This window comes from Chrysoperla carnea, chromosome X, assembly GCF_905475395.1.
Source record: "Chrysoperla carnea chromosome X, inChrCarn1.1, whole genome shotgun sequence".
NCBI classification, from domain to species: Eukaryota; Metazoa; Arthropoda; class Insecta; order Neuroptera; family Chrysopidae; genus Chrysoperla; species Chrysoperla carnea.
This window is the reverse complement of record NC_058342.1, coordinates 11,267,532-11,289,986: the sequence shown is the minus strand read 5'-3', so window position 1 is coordinate 11,289,986 and position 22,455 is coordinate 11,267,532. Positions and strand designations below refer to the sequence as shown.

General features: G+C 32.3%; 1 protein-coding gene across 1 annotated transcript; it reads right to left on the bottom strand.

The window, feature by feature from the left end:
• Positions 1-316: 316 nt before the first annotated feature.
• Positions 317-6,827, bottom strand: LOC123302317. The gene has a single exon (XM_044885193.1). It carries the CDS (start codon positions 6,412-6,414, stop codon positions 1,201-1,203), a length of 5,214 nt encoding a protein of 1,737 aa, XP_044741128.1. The 5' UTR covers positions 6,415-6,827; the 3' UTR covers positions 317-1,200.
• Between the last annotated feature and the right edge of the window lie 15,628 nt (positions 6,828-22,455).

Below are 22,455 nucleotides of genomic sequence, written 5' to 3'. Positions count from 1 at the left end.
TTCATCATTATTCTAATTAACAAATGAAATATAATTATATACAAGATCATTACTAATTTTAAATTAATTTAATTTTATAAATTCTGAATTATTTTTGTATTCTTTGAAATTAATTTTATATTCAAAATGATTGATAAATTTAATATTGAAATTCTAAACTTGAAATGAATTTGATGTTCATAAATTATTGATAAATTTAATATTGAAATTCTAAATTTGAAATGAATTTCATGTTCATAAATTATTGATAAATTTAATATTGAAATTCTAAATTTGAAATGAATTTTATGTTCAAAATTTATTGATAAACTAAATGTGGATTAAATTTCAATTCACTAGTATTCACCTGAGGTATGGTGGGTTGAATTTGTAGAATGATGAATGATTGGTTGTTAGATGTGTTGTTTGTATGTTGAATGCGTGTTGTTACTGGTCGAATATGATTACCACGTGGTGTCGAAAATGTGTTTTCTAATGTAGATATTGCTAACTTCTTGAAATTGATGATTAACCGCCGTTAATTGCATGTAAAATTGCGTATTAAATTATATGTGTTTAAAGCTGTTGTGATGATATGTTGTATCAAAATGCTGCCGGAGATATTGCTAACTTCTTGAAAATGATGATTAACCGCCATTAATTGCATGTAAAATTGCGTATTAAATTATATATGTTTAAAGCCGTTGTGATGATGTGTTGTATCAAAATGCTGCCGGAGATATTGCTAACTTCTTGAAAATGATGATTAACCGCCATTAATTGCATGTAAAATGGCGTATTAAATTGTATGTATTTGAAATGCGTTGTTGCATGGATGTAACTAATACTGCTGTCGTATTGTTATGCTTTTCTGTATTTGTGATGTTTCACTTTTGAATGTTGTATAAAGACTGTGCTGCTTGTTGATTCATTGAGTGTTTCTTGGTGCGCATTGCTTGCTAAGCAATCCCCACCTCGTACACTGTGATGTTTATTTGGAATGTTCTAGAACTCTTGTTTTGTTTTTAATTTTGTATTAAATAAATTTAAATATGATTTTGTCTATTATTTAAAAAAAAAAAACTGTTAAATTATTGTAATGATTTAACAAACCGCCCACCAATTTTGCATACAGCAAAATTCTAATAATTTATGAATAATTGATTGATTTATTTGAAATTATTTTAGTTAAATATTATTTATTTTTTTTTTTTTGAAATTCTAATTTTGTTTGTCTCCACATGGAGGTAGAAGAGGCACAATTTGAGTGATAGGTCGGGTATACTCTCCCTTTTGTGTTTTTATTTTTACTACTCGTACTTGATTGTCTCGCCCTGGATATACTTCGATAATTCTACCTTTGGGCCAGTTCAAGGACGGTGCATTTGGTTCTTTTAATAAAACAAGGTCGTTTATGGCAACTGGCTTTTCTTTTGTTTGCCATTTCAACCTTTGTTGAAGGGTATTTAAATAATTGAGACGCCATTTTTGCCATATGTGCTGAAACGTCTGACTAATTAGTTGCCACCGATCTAAACGGTTATTTTTAATGTCAGTTAAATCCTGTTCTGGAGGGGCTACTAATGGGGCTCCTATTAGAAAATGTCCTGGGGTTAACACTTCATATTCGTCTGGAGACGATGATAGTGGGTATGAAGGTCGTGAATTGAGCATTGCTTCGATTCTGACTATTAATGTATTGAATTCTTCAAAGGTTAAATACCGTTTTTCTAATGTACGAATTAAATGATTTTTGAACGATTTTACGCCAGCTTCCCACAGACCGCCGAAGTTTGGAGAGGCTGGAGGGTTAAATTTCCATACGATGCCTTTGTTTGTGGCATAGTCAATAATTGTTGATTGAATTTCCTTTTGTTTTAGCCATTTATATATTTCTCGTAAATAACGACAAGCGCCAACGAAATTTGTTCCGTTGTCCGAAAAGACTTGTGAGGGAATTCCCCGACGTGCAATGAAGCGATCAAAACTTGCTAAGAAAGCTTTTGTTGATAAGTCTGTAACTAATTCTACATGAATTGCTTTTGTACTCATGCATACATATAATCCGACATAAGTTTTTGAAATGTTGGGTTTCCGTCTGTTTGAATCTTTAATAAGAAATGGTCCGGCATAGTCTATACCTACGTTTAAAAAGGCCCTACCCTGTTCAAATCGTGACGATGGTAAAGCACTCATATATGGTATATAATTTTTTGGTTTTAATTTGTAACATTTTATGCACTGAAATATGCGCGATTTGATTGCGCTTCGAGCTGCAACAATCCAATATTTTCTTTGAATTAATGCTTGTAATAATTGCGGTCCTGCATGCAAGTATGAATGATGTAAATAATCGATTAATAAATGTGTAAAGTGAGCCCTTTTTGGTAAAATAATTGGATGTTTGTGTGAATATTGTAAAGGACTGTTGGTGAGTCTTCCTCCCACCCTGATAATTCCCGAGGGGTCTATAAAGGGCGCTAATGCACTTAGCTTGGATTTTTCATTTGATTTAATAGCCTTTATTTCATCCGAGAAATATTCCTTTTGTATTAATTTAATGCAATTCAAAGTGGATTTGTTGAATTCCTGACATTGAATGAGACCCGAAGGGACATTTTGTTTTTTCTTTAGCCTGTCTATAAACCTTAATATGTATGCCATGGTTCGGACCAATTTGCTATAAGATGAAAAACGTTTCATCCAGTCATCATTGAATAACGAATGTTGTTTGGTGTTTAATATCAAAATTTCTTGTTGCTGGGGATGCTTTTGTTGGGTTATCGGCCAACTAGATGGTTCGTTTTGAAGCCATTGAGGGCCGAACCACCATAATGGTTTTGATTTTAATTGACAGGGATCAATGCCGCGGCTGGCAATGTCCGCTGGATTATGTTCCGATTCAACATGATACCAGTCTGTGACTACAGTATTTCTCAAAATTTCGGCCACTCGATTGGCTTCGAATACTTTGTTTATACGAGGTGAATGCTTTAGCCAATCCAAGACAACTGTTGAATCCGAAAACAAATATGTTTTGTCTACTTCAAGCGAAGATATAAATGGTTTGATGCTTTGAAATGTTTTTACTAATAATAAAGCTGCGCATAATTCCAAACGTGGAATACTGATGGTTGAAATAGGAGCTAAACGAGTTTTTGACATGAGCAAGTTAATTGAAACAGAGTTATCTGATTTTGTTAAACGTAAATAAATTGTGGATGCATAACCCAATTTGGATGCGTCTGCGAATCCTAATATTGTTATATTTTTATAGGGCTTGTTTATTATACACCGTGGTATCTTTATGTGAGATAATGTTTGCAGTTGATTCAGAAAATTACACCATTGGGATGCTATTTCATCTGGTAGGGGGTCGTCCCATTTTAAATTATTTATTTTCCATGTTTGTTTCATGATACATTTTGCTTTGAAAATTATTGGCGATAGATATCCTAATGGATCATATAATTTTGCTATGTTGGATAATACTGCTCGCTTTGTCAATATTATCTGTGGAGCTTGAACGGCATAGCTAAGACAGTCGCTTACTGGGTCCCATTGCATTCCTAAAACTTTTATAGTAGAATTTTCTAAGGTAGAAAATGCAATAGGAGTTTCATGACACTCGATAGGTACGGTTTTAAGTAATTCTTTGCTTGAACTAGCCCACTTCTTTAGTGTAAAACCGCCCTTTTGTAATAAATGAATAAGTTCTTTTTGTAAGGCTAAAGCGTCATTTAAATTGTGTGCTCCGGTTAGTATATTGTCTACGTACGTATGATTGGCCAATGCATTGGATGCTAGTGGATAGGCTGCTCCCTCGTCTTGTATTAATTGAAGTATGACTCTAATCGCTAGATACGGAGAGGCAGGCATCCCAAAAGTAACACGATTTAATTCATACTCCGTTATTGAATCGGATGGATTGAATCTATAAAACATATGTTGATATTTACGATCATTTTCATGTAAAATGATTTGTAGATACATTTTACAAATGTCGGTCGACATGGCGACTGCATACGTTCTAAAATGAAGAATCACTTCAGTTATATTGGATTGCAATGTTGGTCCTGTTAATAATTTGTCATTTAATGATCCAGATTCAGTAGAACATGAAGCATCAAATACTACTCTGAGTGAGGTAGAAGAACTGGGTTTTTCGACTCCATGGTGAGGTAAAATGTATGCACCAGGATCTTTGGCTACTGATAAATATCCTAAATCCATATATTCATTGATTACCGAATCATATGTCGTTTTTAATTTAGGATTTCGAATGAATTTTTGTTCAAGTCTCATATAACGTAGATATGCTTGTGATTTAGAATTTCCCAATTTTGGAGGAAATTGTTTGAAGGGCAATCGGACTATATATCGTCCTGAATCATTTCGTGAATGTGTAGTTTTAAAGTGTTCTTCACATTGTTTTTCTTCTAAACTCATGGGTATAGAATGAGGTGTGTCCTCAATTTTCCAAAACCTTTCTATTAGATTGTGAATTGAGGATTCGGATACTAATAAGTTATGAATGGGCGAAACTTTACTATTTTTATGACTAATTGAACCTATTAAAATCCAACCAAACACACTTTTAATAGCAGCTGGATGATACTTTGACGGTGTCTTACTTTCTCCTAATAAAATTTGTCCAAACAAGTCAGCACCGAGAAGAAAGTCTATTGGACCTGGTTTATCAAATGTCGCGTCCGCTAGATTCAAATTTTTGAAGATTTTGCGAATGTCATTGGATATAGCATGTGTGGGGCTTTGAGTTATAATTGATGGTACTACAATTGCTGTTGTTTGTAATTCCGGAGTGCTTGAATTTAAGGGGTGTATGACGCATTCTACTTGCATTCGCCCACCGCGAATTGGCATATTAGATAACCCACTGAGGGGTTGCAAATTTGGCTGCTTGGCCAGACGCAGTTTGTCTATGAATGAGGTTGTGATAAATGATCTTTGGGCCCCGCTGTCTACGAGGATTCTAATATTGTGATCTCTGCCTAAATGATCTTTAATTCTTGCTAGTGCAGTACCTAATAGAACTGTAGGCGCACCTGATACTGTCGCGGATAAAACCGTATTAATTGTATTTGAATTTTCAGTTTGATTCCTGTTTGGATCAATGTTATTTGTTTGTAATGGAATGTTTTGTAAGCTGTGACCTTTCGTTTTGGTTGAGAACGTTTGACTACCACTTACTATATGTAATAATGTATTATGTTTTCGTTTGCATTCTTTACATATGGATTGTGACGGGCATTTTGTGACTTCATGATTTGTTTTGAGACAATTATGACAGCCATTTAATTGTTTTATTTTGTTAAGCCTTTGTGAAGGTTGTAGTGCCAAAAAATTGCTACACTTGAAAATGGGATGATTCCCTTTACAGACTGCGCATGTGTCTGGATTGTACTGAGTTTGAGTCATGACAACTTGTTTGTTGCTATACGTGGGTTTAGCTGGATAATTATTAACGCTTTTGTCGCTTGTTAAATTTTCCGTTTGAAATTTTAAACACTCGGTTTCAATGAATTTTATTAGATCCTCGAATTTCGGAATAGTTGAATTCTTTCCGTATTCGTCCTCAAATTTTTCTTTGGTTTTGTGATCTAGTAATCGTATGATGAAATAGACTAAGATGAAGCCACTTTCATTTTTTAATTTTAAATTTTTGAAGGCAATAGCATTTTCGATGACAATACTAGAAAGCAATTCTAGTTGAGATAGTGACGCTTTGATAACCGGTTTGAAATTAAAAATTTTGGATAGATAATATGATGCTTGTAAACGTTTATTATCATATTTCTTTAGCATAGCTTCCCATGCTTGTGTGTAATTGTCCATGTTTACTTGAATTCCCGCAATGGTTTGTAAAGCATTTCCCTTTAGGGCTGATCTTAAGTAATGAAATTTAGCAACATGATTGATACCTGGAGCATCGTGGATTAAAGAAACAAAGGTGTCCCTGAAGGAAACCCATTTAGATATATCCCCGTCGAATGTGGGTATGTTAATATTTGGTAATTTGGATGCCGCGCTATGTGAGATTTGACTGGCTAAAACATCGTCTTGAGTCGTTGATTGGATAGTTTTGGTGCTTTTACGAATTTGAATTTCTATAGCTAGAATTTCATAATATTTATCATGAACAACTTCAGAACGCTTGCATAAATTTTCGATTTCCTCTTTATTTTCCCCTAAATTAGCGAGTTTATTAGAATTGGAAATCAGAGATTTGAATGTATCGAATAGCTTTTCCAATTTAGAAAAACGTGCTTCCAAATTAGGTATAAAACTTGAATTAACTATGGCCTGTTTGCCTATTTCGAGAGCTTTGCTGATGAGGCCCTCATGTTCTGAAATTAATATGGAATTTTGAAATAGCTGCATTTTTATGTCTTCAGCATCCTTTTTTGGTCCCATTTTGATAGAATTATCGTTAAATTGACGTGAATTTGCTAATTTACTATTGTTCAATGTGCTTCCCCTTTACAATTGTATAATTATTTGCTATGAATTTTACTGTATTTAAATAATTTGTAATTTTAATTATCAAATCTAACTGTGATATTGAAGTTGAAAATGACTTAAATTGATATGTGAATGTATGAGTAATGATCTTGTGACATGATAAAACCATCAACAATGACAACAACAACTGATCCGGCTCGAAGGACCATAAAATGTATAATAAAACTGCAAATTCGAATGAAATCTTTCTGAAAGTCTTATTAAATAAAAATAAACGCTGGATATCATTTGAATCAATTTATTGTTGATCATTATTTGACGTTTTCATCATTATTCTAATTAACAAATGAAATATAATTATATACAAGATCATTACTAATTTTAAATTAATTTAATTTTATAAATTCTGAATTATTTTTGTATTCTTTGAAATTAATTTTATATTCAAAATGATTGATAAATTTAATATTGAAATTCTAAACTTGAAATGAATTTGATGTTCATAAATTATTGATAAATTTAATATTGAAATTCTAAATTTGAAATGAATTTCATGTTCATAAATTATTGATAAATTTAATATTGAAATTCTAAATTTGAAATGAATTTTATGTTCAAAATTTATTGATAAACTAAATGTGGATTAAATTTAAATTCACTAGTATTCACCTGAGGTATGGTGGGTTGAATTTGTAGAATGATGAATGATTGGTTGTTAGATGTGTTGTTTGTATGTTGAATGCGTGTTGTTACTGGTCGAATATGTTTACCACGTGGTGTCGAAAATGTGTTTTCTAATGTAGATATTGCTAACTTCTTGAAATTGATGATTAACCGCCGTTAATTGCATGTAAAATTGCGTATTAAATTATATGTGTTTAAAGCTGTTGTGATGATATGTTGTATCAAAATGCTGCCGGAGATATTGCTAACTTCTTGAAAATGATGATTAACCGCCATTAATTGCATGTAAAATTGCGTATTAAATTATATATGTTTAAAGCCGTTGTGATGATGTGTTGTATCAAAATGCTGCCGGAGATATTGCTAACTTCTTGAAAATGATGATTAACCGCCATTAATTGCATGTAAAATGGCGTATTAAATTGTATGTATTTGAAATGCGTTGTTGCATGGATGTAACTAATACTGCTGTCGTATTGTTATGCTTTTCTGTATTTGTGATGTTTCACTTTTGAATGTTGTATAAAGACTGTGCTGCTTGTTGATTCATTGAGTGTTTCTTGGTGCGCCTTGCTTGCTAAGCAATCCCCACCTCGTACACTGTGATGTTTATTTGGAATGTTCTAGAACTCTTGTTTTGTTTTTAATTTTGTATTAAATAAATTTAAATATGATTTTGTCTATTTTTTAAAAAAAAAACTGTTAAATTATTGTAATGATTTAACACCAGACGACTTTAATATTTTTAAAAATCTCAAAACATATACCGTAGATCGAAGTAGTTTTGTAAATGATGAACATCTGTTAATCAAATCATACAAAGGATGTAACTGTTCTGATTTTGCCAACAACGAAACAGTTTTTTGTTCACCAATCTCTTTCAAATTTTAACCAAGAGGGGCCGGACAGCCAATCTTTTCGATTCAAAAACTGTGATGGGGTCATAGCTCTCGACAAGCAATCACTAATATTATTTTCACCCCTCAAGTGAAACCATTTACACTGTGGGACCAATTCTTGTATAACAGATACCCTGTTGGCTACAAATGTGTGCCATTTTGAAGGGGATGCAGCTATCCAATTCAATACAACCATTGAATCGGATAGCGCTATTATTTCATCTACTTCAACACGTACTTCTAATGTAGTTTTTATGGTTGATAACAAGCGAGCTACCAAAACTACTGCCGAAAGTTCCAATCTAGGAATAGTGTGAGAAATATTTAATGAAGGAACTTTCATTTTTGCACAAACCAAAGTGACACGAACTTCACCATTAGGAGCAATAGTTTTCGCGTAAACTACCACGCCATAAGAATCTATACATGCATCTCCAAACCCAATCAAAACCAACTTGGAGTTTTTTGAAGCGCCCAAATAACGAGATATCTGAAAATTCTCTAATAATTGTAATTCATTTTGAAGATTTTTCCATTGTAAAGGAAGATCTCCATCGGGAATTTCATCCCAATCTAATTTTAAGCTCCACATTTTTCGAACAAAAAGTTTAAACAAAAGAGTGACTGGAGCTACGAAACCTAGGGGGTCAAACAATCTAGCTACCACGGATAAAACATTCCGTTTAGTGCATAATCGTGATTCCCTACTAATTCTAAACACAAATACGTCAAATTTAGGATACCAATTCAAACCCAAAACCTTTAGACCATCCGAATTGAAATCGACAAATTTAGGACATCGTTCCTCCTCAGGAATTTTCATAAGAAATTCAGGCGAATTTACTGCCCATTTAGTCAATTGAAATTGTCCCGTTTTAAATAAATTAACCAATTCATCATACAAAGGCAGTGCTTCATCCAAACTATCCACACTTGAGACCAAATCGTCCATATAAAAATCACGTTGTACCATTTCCGCGGCTAAGGGGTACGATTCTGATCCATCAATAGCAAGTTGATGCAAAGTTCTCAATGCTAAATAAGGAGATGGTTTTACCCCAAAAGTTACGGTATTTAATTGATATATTGAAATAGGGTCCTTTCGTGAAAAACGCCACAAAATTTGTTGAAAACGGCGATGTTCTGAATGAACCGATTCTCAAATACATTTGTCTGACATCTGCGTAAAAGCCACCGAAAATAAAAGAAAATTTAGAAAAATATTAAATACTTCTTTTTGTAACTTCGGCCCTGTATAAAGCAGATCATTCAAAGAAACTTTCTGGTGGTCTTTGCAGACGCATCAAACACACAACGTAAAGGTGTAGACGTACTATCCGGTTTGGATACACCGTGATGAGGAATAAAATAATTCGGAAATTTTAAAGCTTCAGGCTTTACCAAAGACATATACCCTTCACGCAAATAAGTTTCCATAACTTTAGTATACTGATCCTTAAATTCTGACGATTTACAAAATTTACGTTCTAACGCATAAAATCGCTTAAGTGCAGTATCAAATGAATTTCCCAATTTTGAAAATTCTAATTTAAATGGTAATTTAACGATATAACGACCTACTTTTTCTCGCTGAACTGAAGAGCTGTATATTTTCTCATATTGGACATCATCGGGATGTTCAAATTTTTGTTGTGGAATATCCTCAGTTTCCCAAAATTTCGAAACTAAATCATTCAATGATGGATCAACTTGAGTATAAAATGATTTTGTCGATTTCGATTTACAAATATTCGTAGGTGCGGAACCCATTACAACAAATCCAAATTCAGTTTCAACTACAATCGGTGCATGAACTGAACCTGTCACCTTGCGTGATAACAATATTTTAGGGAACAATTGTGCACCAATAATCCCATCGATCGGACCGGGTGTATCAAAAGTATCATCAGACAAGGGTAAATTGACTAAATGTTCCAAAGAATCTGAACATATCTCATAATCAGGCAATTTATCCGTTATTTTTTCAACTAACAAAACATCAATAGGGTAACTAATACGATAATCAAATCGAGAAACAACAACCGTATTTGATTTTCCAATCACAAAATTATTCCAAGCACCCATACCTTTAACTGATGAGTTGCATTGTTTAATATCTAAATTAATTTTCTTGGCACAATCTAATGTCATAAAATTTGCTTGGCTTCCAGAATCTAATAAAAATCGACCTCTCTGAGCATCCTTGACTATCCAAAATATTTACCACGATTGTGGATAATAACACGGTTGAATCGCGATAATTATACGAATTAATCATTGGGCATAAAGATGTAGAAGTGGTTCCCGTACTAGTAGTGGGTTTCAAATCCGAACCAATACTTTTTTGTACACCTACATCTGAATGTGGCTTTTTAAAATGCAAGAGTGTATTGTGTTTGTACTGGCATATTTGACAAACAGTAGAACTTTTACACTGATTCACTCTATGTGAACCAAAACAACCAATACACAAATTTTTCTGTTTAACAAATTCAAATCTTTCCGAAGGAGATTTGCTCAAAAATTTATTTGACTTTGTGTTTATTCGACTGACATAAATTGCAATTAATCGTATTCTTCTCCGTTTTATTAAAGAATGCTTTAGATTTACTACTAACAGACGAAATAGATTTCTTTAATAATGGGGATATCTCATAAATTTGAGTTTGTTCTCGAATAAAACCCACTAACTCATCATAACTCACGGATTGCGAATTTCTATGTATGTTCTCAAATAGCGTTCTGGTTTCGGGATCCAATTTTGTCCATATTAAATGGGCATACGTGAAATCTAATAAATTAATTTTATCTAATTTTTGTAACGCTTGAGAAGCTGTATCACATTTTATCAAAATAGAATTTAAATTATTCGCAGAAGCTGTTTGCAGAGGTTTAAAATCTAAAATTTGGTCAAGGTAATTAACTGCTAAGACTCGAGAGTTTTGGTATTTATCTACTAACGTTTTCCACAAAATTTGGTAATTAGAACCAACGGGGGGTATACCAATACAGATACTAGCTGCCGTTCCAGTCAGCTGTCCCACTAAATAATTTATTTTATCCACATCATTCAGGCACTTATTGTCGTGAACTAAACTACGATAACATTCGTAAAAAATAGGCCACTCCTTAATTTCACCAGAAAATTTCGGCAACGAAAGTTTAGGCAATCGAGGCCCTTTAAGCCCGGAATCATTCTGTAAATTAGGAGAATTTGTCGGGCAATTATTTGTTGATACTCTCGGGTCTTTAGAAGCCGACAAAATGTTGCAATATAAATCATCAAATGCTTCTAAAACCTGAAAATTAGGTTCATGATCAACATTTAAATTTGATTCCAATTCATTGATTAAACAGTCTTCAAAAATTCTTCTTTGGTTGGTTCCAAAGATTCTTATTTAACTTTAAAACTGTTCAAGGAACTAGAAGCATCTAACCTTTTACTCAAATCATATAAGCCTTGCAAGCGACGAAAATAAACTTCCTTTTTTGAAATTACACTTTTCAACTGAGATTCCAATTTTTGCTTGCTTGTACTCATCGTTCTCAATTTTCAGATATCAAATGGTACAATTTAAATAAATTGAATCAGACAATTAAGTTTAAAATTCAACAATCGGTCGATCAAAACATACAAAAAAATTTATAACAATGTTTTTTATGTAATTTCACGAAATTATAATATTAATAATTCAAACGTAAACAAACTTGGCCTCGTATTGTAAATGAAATGAATACAAATTATATAATCAATGCGCTGTGCTAATCTACTACAAACAAATTGTGAATGGACAAATATTTATCTACTAAATTTATACGAAATTAAATTTTTACTTATCCAATACGAAATTAAATATTTGTCAAATCGAAATCGAAATACTAAATATTCAAACTATGAAATCGAAATACGATCTTTAAACAATCGCTATCAAAAATATAAATTAAAAAATACAATATGGTACCAAAATTTATCAAAATTCGAATTCGATGTAAATGAACTAATAAATTGTCTTAAATGGTCCAAAAAATGTTTCAAATCCTGGTCGAATTGACCAAAATATGTTTCAAATCCGGCTCGAAGGACCAAAAAATGTTGTGGCCAAGTCATAAAACCACAGCCATTATTATGAAAATTACGCGGACTGTGTACGAATCAAAAAAATACATGACTTACCATTTAGCTGGTTCAATTTCTAAACGGCTCACAAAAGTATTATTATGGTTTTAGGGGAAGGGAAAATTATCGGGAAATTTTCTAATTCACGAACACGTGTGATTAATTATTACATAACTAAATTATTCACAAAAATCAATCCGTAATGGATTGAAACGAACGTACTATTATTTAAATGAATTCAACGAATGATTATGAATTTCAAACGACCGAATATAATTTCAATAAATTCAAAAAACGAATAATTTTTAATGAATTCCAATAAACGAAAACTCAACCCTTTTTGTTGAGGTCAAAACGAAATTTGATCCTATTTTTTTCTACAAAAATTGATCATACCAAAAAATATGATTTGAAAACAACAAACAAATTTGCAAAATCAGGATCTCAGTTATTTATACAGAGAACATTTTTAAAGTTAAAATATCTTATTTTCAAACCAAAATAAAATTTTATATTCTTTTAAACGGCCACTATAGTGGCATTATGGTAACATAATTTATTATAATAAAGAATTATTTATAGAATTACCTGCCAAGGCCCAAGGTAGTTCACTAATAGGAACAATCGATGTTTGATATAAGCAATATTTTGGTGAAAAATACCGAATTCGTTCAATCACCGTTAAATTATTGGGTAAACGGTTCACCAACTCATCACACAACTTCACTAAAAATAAAGTTGCTCGTTCTTTGATTTCTGTAATTACTTTTGAAGACATATTCTTTTTTTTTTGTATGAGTCATAAAACGGTCACCAAAATCTCTAGCTTCAACAGGTTATAATGAGTTACCGAATTGAGAAAAAGCTTTTGATAAAGCTTGCTTTATATCAATAAGGCCCGTAGAGTGAAACATTTCTCGGTCATCATCACGTGATCTTAAATAGCGCGGCTCAAAAATTCTTCTCGATAATGAAATTAATAAAATTTTTAAATCAGCGTACAATTTTGTGATATCAGCATTAGCCCGTTGGAATGCGAGATTTACTCTAGTAACCTCTCTTAAAATATTGTCCAGGAACATCAAATACCTAAAATTTGCGTCATCATTATATATATCTGCTAATGTACGTGCTGTATAACTTTTTTCTTTAGTTGATTTTGAAACATCGTTGAAAATTTTTTTAAAAGTATCTCACTGATTTAAATTTGATGAGATAGCTTCATATCAAGCTAACCAACGGGCACTGGACAAACTTACTAACTTTGATGCCTTACTTGTATTTATACTTTTATAAACCTCTGAGTAAGTCAATTGACGAAGCGGTGAGTGAGCAAACCAGTTTCTTGTTTCACGTAGTAAAAAATCCAAGTTTGATGGCAATTCTTTGCAAGCTTTAGATGCACACAAATTTAAAGAATGACAACTACATTTAATCAGTTGTAGATTGGGAGAGTTTTCTTTCAGTAAAGTATATAAACTTTCATTTACTCCACAAAGATTCGCCGCACCATCTGTACCGATGCCGACTAAGTTCTCCAGTTTTAACCCAACAGATTTTATCAAATTTAAAAAAATTTCAGAAAGCTCTTTTGCCGTAGCGGAGCCAACCTCATTAAAACCAAGAAAATCAGTGCACATATTGTTTAATCTTTTACTATAGTAGCGAATACGATGCGCCATATACTTCACTGTTGAAACATCCGTTGACTCATCTAAAATTATAGAATAATATTCATCGCCAACGTCGTCAATTAATTCCTTCAACATCCGAGGAGAGACAACATTGAGTATCACTCGTAAGTACTTTGTTCGGTGTAATTTAAATTTCTCTAAGTGACTTCCAGATCCCATATCTTGAAGTAAATTACATAAATGATCTACGCTATTAGTTGAGTTGTGCGCAGCAACATGTAAAACTAATTTTATATCGTTTATTTTAGTTTGATTGTTAATTGTGTTTGTTATTTTTACACCTGGAAATTAATTCTGCGATTTATTTTTCATACATTTTTACGTTATTAATTAATAGATATACCAGAGTCTAAAAGAGTGCGCTGGGTTCTTAAATTGAAAACTGCAGCTTTTTCCTTATGCTTTTTAGTTTCTCCATGCACTTTCAAATCATTTCTCTCAGCTCGCAAATAAACTTTACAAATTTTACAATACGCTTCTCCATGCCCAGAAATAATAAGCGTTTCATGATTCTTACAAAGCCAACCTTTATAACAAACCAAAAGAATTTTAAATTATTACAAGCAATATTACAGAAATTTATTACAAGTAATTATGAAATATCAATCGGAAATGGAAATGTATTATATGTTTAGATTATAGTACAAGATCCGAATTAGGGTCGACCTTCACCCATCTGTTTACCGAATGAAAGTTATTTTTTATGAAATGTAAAATATTAACAAATATTCCTGTAACGGGTTGCCTTAAAAAATATGGTCAAGACTATTGTAAAATAGGACTACTACGAAATCTGATTTCCATAAGGTTAGATAATTGCGAATCGATAGAAAGTTATGTAAATCAAATCATCGAGATTTCACAAAAATTGAGAAAAAGTGGTATCGACATAAATGATGAATGGGTAGGTTCTCTGTTACTTGCTGGATTGCCAGAGAAATACGCACCAATGCTGATGGCGATACCACCGACTCAATTAAAAGTAAGTTAGTTGACATGCAAACAGATGGCGTGAGCAAAAATGGCGCTTTCTTCGCAAAAAAGGGTTTCAAAAATTACTCAAAAGATGGCAGTTATAAAAAGAAAAACTCTTTTAAGTCTGAAACTGACAGAAGTAAAATTGTCTGTTTTAAATGTAAACAACATGGTCATTTTATGTCAAAATGCCCAAATAAGTTACAAAATAGATCAACTATACAAAGTTCTTCAAAAATGGATAACAAGTATGCATTCAGTACAACATTTCTCACTGGAAATCATAGACGGAATGATTTTAATGTGGATTCAGGTGCCAGTAGGCACATGACTCCAAACGAATCCTGGCTCAAGAAAATTAGACAACCAGCAGTGAAGGAAATAGTCGTGGCAAATAAACAAAAAATATTAACAAAATATTTAGGTGATATAGACATTAAAACTTCAGTTAATAAAAACTATAATTTAGTTACAATTCATGATGTGTTGTGTGTTCCAAGCTTAACGACAAACCTTATATCAGTAAAGCCAGTTAATTTCTAAAGGAAATCGAGTTTGTTTTAATAAAACAGGATGCTGTATTTATAGTAAAAACAATGATTTGATAGCCACCGCAATATTAGTTGATGGGGTTTATAAATTAAACATAAAACAAGAAAATTGTCTATCAGCTATTTGTGATGATTCAGAAATTTGGCATCGAAGGTTAGCACACATCAATAGCCAAGATTTGAACAAAATGAAGCATTGTGTTGATGGATTAGAGTTGAAAAGTCGTGCTACCATTGATAAATCAAATTGCGTTGTATGTTGTGAAGGCAAACAAAGTAGACTACCATTTCCAACTTCAGCTGTACGTAGCAATGAAAAACTCAACATTATACACGGAGATCTATGTGGCCCAATGGAAACAGTTTCAATTGGAGGTTCCAGATACTTCATGCTTTTAACTGATGATTACAGTAGAATATCGTTTGTTTATTTTTTAAAAGAAAAAAGTGAAGCTTTAGGCCAATTTACAGATTTTTTGGTAATGGTACAAAATCAACAAGATAAAAGAATCAAAATTTTTCGTACTGATCAAGGGGGTGAATTTTGTAGCAATCAATTTGAAGGTTTTTTGAAAAGTCATGGAATAATCCATCAAAAAACAAATTCCTACACACCTCAACAAAATGGTCTTAGTGAGAGATTAAACCGTACGATTGTAGAAAAAGCCAAATGTTTATTGTTCGATGCAGGATTACCAAAAAGATTTTGGGCAGAAGCAGTTCACACAGCTAATTATTTAAGAAATAGATGCATTGCAAGTGGTCTAAATAATAAAACTCCGTACGAAATGTGGTTTGGCAATAAACCAAATGTGTCAAATCTTCGAATATTTGGAAGCTCAATTATGGTACATGTTCCAAAAGAAAAAAGATTGAAATTTGACAAAAAATCCAAGAAATGTATTTTTGTGGGATATACGGATAACATTAAAGGTTACAGAATCTATGATCCTATTAAAGATGATGTTACAACGAGTAGAGACGTCATTATCCATGAAGATCTTCGATCTAAAAAGTCAGAATCTGAAGTGATATTAGATCAAGTGGGGGATCAACCAATGGATACCGTTGAAGTCTCAGCCGAAATCAATAATGACTTATTGAAAGATGAAATCGAGAATGGGTTATTGGAAGCTGAAAATGAAAAAATGCCACAGCTAAGAAATGACTCAGATGAAGATTACATTCCAGAAAACTTATCGGAAATGGAAATACAACATAGTGGGAATACCAGAAGTTCACAAAGACAAAGAAAAGAAAAAACGTATAATGATTATGTGACTTACATGAGTGTTGTTCCCGGGGTCAAAGAAATTTCAATTAGTGATATTCCAGTAACAGTGGCAGACGCTTTTTCAAGACCAGATGGTGTCAAATGGAAAGAAGCTGTAGAACACGAGATAAGGAGTATGGAATTGAATAATACGTGGTGTTTAGTGGATTTACCTAAAGAAAGTGAACTAGTCGAATGTAAGTGGGTGTTTAAAATTAAAACCGATAGTGAAAATAATAAAACTTATCGTGCTAGGTTAGTGGCAAAAGGTTTTACACAAAAAGAAGGCATTGTTCCGTAATTTATGTCGGTTAGTGTACATAAATTACGAACACAACATATTACATAAATTTATAGATCTATTTTCTTATGCGGAGTTGATCGATGCGCGGAGGAATTTACTAACCTATTTGTTTGAGTATTGATTATGGGTTCTCTTCTATTTGGGATCTCCGAGAGTATGGATTAAAATTTAGAATATTAACAAAAATGGATCTTATATTCAATATATAATCTTTAAAATTATTTGCACGGATATATTTTCAAACAATATGTGAGCGAGGAGGTATTTTTATAAAAATGATCTGGTATGTTTAATTTATTATAATTTTTGGGTTTTGGGGTTATATTGTGAAATGTTTTAATTTCACTGTGTTATGCATCCTTTTTAAACATTTAATATAAATTTATTTAAATGTTTCTACATTTAAATGGCTTAAAATTGTATTTTGTTATTCAATAAACACGCAATGTGTATGATTTTGTAGACTTTATAAGTTTTTGTAGTAAATACGCTATGTGTTAAAAATTGTATACTTTATAAGTTTTCGTAATAACACTTAATGCGTTGAAATTTGTATACTTTATAAGATTTGTAATTGATTATAGTTACATAAAGTACCTTTCAAGTTTATAATTATCTTGATATTATATTTAAATTTTCCTCTTGTACCTTTTGTTTCGTAGATGTGTGATTTAAATCCACGCGGTAACTTTTGGAAAGTAAAGTATGAAGCCTTTATTTTGAACACTAAACATTCCTTCCAGTTCTGATCTTATCCTCTGGACCTGTCGGTTTTAAATATCAGGGTGGCTCTAAAAGTACAATTATCCCCGAAAACTGTATGGGTGGGCCCTAGCATACTTCTTAACTCGTACTCGTAATCACATTTTTCAACTCGTACCTAACTCGTTAATCTAATTTCGATATTCTCATTTTCTAGTAACCCTCAAGGGTTACTTTTTCTTCTTTTCTTATTTATTTTGCTTCAGCATAGACTATAACGAGACATTTTCACCTGTTGTTAGGTTTTCTACATTACGCCTATTAATAGCCTTAAGTGTAGATTTAAGATTAGATATTTTTCATTTAGATGTAGTCACTGCGTTTTTAAACGGGGAGTTGACTGAAACAATTTTTATGAGACAACCTGATGGTTACATGAATTCTGAAAATAAAAATAAGGTTTTTAAACTAAATAAGGCCATCTATGGACTTAAACAGTCATCTAGGGTCTGGTACAAAAAGGTCGAAAGTGTTTTGACTAATTTGAATTACAAAAAATCAAAATACGAATCCTGTGTATTTGTCAAACATAATGCAAAATTGTTAACAGTAATTTGTTTGTATGTTGACGATTTTTTTATTTTTTCAAACGATATTTCAGAGACGAATGATGTCAAACAAAAATTAGCAATGAATTTTCAGTTGAAAGATTTAGGTACAGCCAAGCAAATTCTGGGAATGAATGTTTGTGTGAATGAATCTAAGAATGTCATAACTTTAGATCAAAAAGGTTATATAGATTCTTTACTATTAAAATTCAATATGGCAGAATGCAAAACTGTAGAAACTCCAATGGAGAAAAACTTGAAACTAGAAGGGGTTAAAAATAGTAATTTTTCAGCTCCGTATCAACAATTAATCGGAGGCTTAATGTATCTGGCAGTGATGACACGTCCAGACATTTCGTATAGTGTTAATTTTCTCAGTCAATTTGATAATTGTTATGACAAAGATCATTGGAATAATTTGAAAAGACTTCTAAAGTATTTAAAGAAAACAAGGGATTACTGTTTAACTTTTAAGGGAGGTTCAACAGGTTTAAGGGGTTTCGTAGATGCAGATTGGGGAAATGATGTATGTGAAAGGAGGTCGTATACCGGGTTTTGTTTTACGTTTTCCAATTCTTTGATTTCATGGGAAAGTAAAAAACAAAAGACAGTCGCCCTTTCAAGCACAGAAGCTGAATATATGGCCTTGGGAGAAGCATCAAAGGAGGCAATTTATTTAAAAAATTTGTTAAGGGAATTAACTGGCTCTCTCGATTGTGTGTCTTTATATAGTGATAGCCAAAGTGCATTAAAATTGACAGTGAATCCGATGTTTCACAAACGTACAAAGCACATCGATATAAGGTATCATTTTATTCGCGAAACAGTCGAAAAAGGTCTTATAAATGTTCAATACTTAGAATCAAATGAAATGCCAGCAGATATTTTTACAAAAGCTCTGGGTGGTAACAAACATTATAAGTTCATGAATAGTTTGGGTTTAGATTTAGTTAACTTAGATTTAATCAAAATTGTAAAATGAATGTAAAACATTTTAAATAGTGGGGGTGTTGGATTGATTTAAAATGTTGCGCCATATATGTGTAATATAATAAGTGTCGCCAACTATATGTATAATACTGTAATATAATAAATAAAAAAGAAATAGTTGTTTCCGTATTCTCAACATAGATACACGTGTTATTTTTAATCATTCTCTGCAAAAGATAGTAATAAAGTTAACAATGCCACCGTATTTGTAACAAAATTATCTTTATTTAGATATGCGAGTCAATGAATTAACAGATGCACGTAATTACTATTTGCAACTTGTATATATGGGATAATAGAGAATGAAAAGATCGACAATTCAGCCGCTGCATATTTCTTATGGCTTTTACTATTGAGCTGCTACATACTTTTATGACCAAAATTCGTTAGATATGCAAGTAAGAGAAAAATTTCAAAATATTTTACTCTTGATATTTTCACTAAAAGTAGTCTTGACCGCATTTCTTTAGGCAACCCATTACAGGGATATTTGTTAACATTTTATACTTCATAAAAAATAACATTCATTCGGTAAACAGATGGGTGAAGGTCGACCCTAATTCGGATCTTAGACTATTAGAAGTTTTAATCTCTCAAAGCATCGTATAAATACCTTTAAAGATGGTTTCATGCTCCCATTCTTCCCGGTAGTGTTTAGCGTATCTTCCCATAGCGTGTCCATAGTGGACTGTCCATTACAATTGTTGTATATTTTTAACTTTAAATTAATAAAAATACGATCACTTCTGAATATCAACAAATCACAAATCACAACACGAAACACGTGTTACGCAAATATAACTAATACAGTGTAATACTGTATGTCAATGTCATACACATACACACACATTACACAAACATAAGTATGATATTTACGCATGCGCATCTTAGCGTGCCAATCATAAAATATTTCTAATATCGATAATCGACTGTCATAAATACAAATAAAGTAAATTGATCTCTTTTCAAAATATAATTTTCTTAATACACGAGAAGACTTTATTAAAAATAAAATACATATTTCTGAAAACTATAAATAGCCCAAATGGTTATTGCCCGCCGACAGAAAAATTTAACCGCCAATCGACAATTGAGATAGCCCAATTGGCGATAAATAGCCCAATCTGGCAACACTGGTGTGTAGTATAATCATGTTATTGTCTGTTGTGTGTTTGTATAAAGTACGTCCGTTAGTGTTTGTTATGAGATTTTTCCATGTGTGGTGTCGTGCGTTTAGGTCCTCTATTACGAGTGTTTTGGCTCCTACGTCAGTCAGTGTCTTAAGGTCGAGTTCTGTGACGATGTTTCGTGGGTTGTTGTACGCTGCAATAATAAAAATGTTGTTTATTAGTTTAATTGCTATGTGTTCAATTGATGTTCTGTTTTGAACATCAACTGTCTTGTATGGAATGTTGTTTGTAACGCTTAAAAATAATGATGCTAGGAAAAAAATTTTGTCATAGGTGTTCATAAAATCACCTAATTAGTCCATTTCCGGTTGTCCGTCCGTTCGTCCGTCTGTGGACACGATAACTCAAAAACGAAAAAGGTATCGAGCTGAAATTTTTACAGCGTACTCAGGACGTAAAAAGTGAGGTCAAGTTCGTAAATGAGCATCATAGGTCAATTGGGTCTTGGGTCCGTAGGACCCATCTTGTAAACCGTTAGAGATAGAACAAAAGTTTAAATGTAAAAAATGTTCCTTATCAAAAATTAAACAACTTTTGTTTAAAACATTTTTTCGTAAACATCACTGTTTACCCGTGAAGGCGCCAATTAGGCGGAAATTTTATAATATGTACTATACTTGATTATCAGTTATGTATGTGTCACATGCCACACCACCTCCGTGTGCAGTACGATCCCTTCTCAACACACTATAATTTTTTATTTTTATTTTTGTGTCCGGTGTCAGTTTTGTCTCGTTTATTGTCATTATATGTATGCTGTATTTTTCCAGGTAATGTCTTAGCTCTTGAACGTTATGCCTTAGACCGCACGCGTTCCACGAACCAATGTTTAAGGACATTGCGTGAACTTTTCACGTAAAAACTTATTTAAAGTTAGGAATTTTTCTAGTTCACTTTTGTGGTTTCCTAGTGCTGAGTTAAATTGCCTAACTAGTACTAGCATGTTTTCGATGTTTATTAGTTGGTTCAGATTTTGGAGTTCCGCTGATAGCTCATTCAGACCGCTCATTTGTTGGTGGGTGTTTTGTCGAGGTTGTTGTTGTTGTTGTGGGTTTTGAAGGGTTGGGGGGGGTTGCGTTTGCTGTATTGATGGTGCTTGGAAGTTTGTATTTATGTTCCATGAATTTGTTGTTGGTAGTGGTGCACGCACGTATGTGTTTCTGTTTGTTGGGGGATGTGTTTTTGTAATTGTTTTGGTTTTCTATCCAAGCTTTTTTAGGTAAACTGGGCATTCATTATGGAATGCCAGGTGCTTTCCTTGGCAGTTTATGCACTTTATGCACTTGCTTGTTGTTGGATTGAAGGCTCCAGCTTGGTAACAGACATACTGACGGACGCAACATTTTTTAAAAACCACTTTTTTGGAATTAAGGACCTACAAAATGTGTATTTCCGTTGAAACTCCCTTATCGATTTTTTATTTCGATCGCAATACTTTATTATATTTGTAATATAATAAAGTAAAAATATAATTTATGTCAAAAAGATTTTAAAAGTTATTAAAATGAAACAATACTGCATAAAAATTGTTGGTAAAAATTTTCCGATTAAAAAGTTAAAAAGTCAAAATTGTAAAAAACTTTTTTAGTACAAAAGAAGTTAAAATTGATATAATTATAGTCAAAAAGATTTTAAAAGTTATTAAAATGCAATAATCCTGTATAGAAATTGTCGATTAGTTAGAAATAGTTAAAATTGTAAAAAAAAACTTTTATAGTAAAACAGGAGGATAATTTTGCACCCGTAGCGTCATAAGTATCTATTAAATTATTACAGTAGGGAACATAGTTTTGAGTAGATCGTGGTTTCTGTTTGCGCGTTCAGAATAGTTTGGGGTCTTTTTTGTGTTTATAAATTCCAGAGCCTCTAAAACATCCAACTTGTACCCTTTTTTGAAATATGTAATATTTCATTTTTGAAATATGTAATATTTCACGATTTCTGTCTGGATTATGGTTCTGTTCGAGGAGATGGTTGGAAAATGAAGAATCTGATTTTTTCAGCGT

Excerpts from the sequence above, each read along its gene's own strand:
- LOC123302317 (XM_044885193.1), bottom strand. The coding sequence starts at position 6,414 with ATGGGACCAAAAAAGGATGCTGAAGACATAAAAATGCAGCTATTTCAA.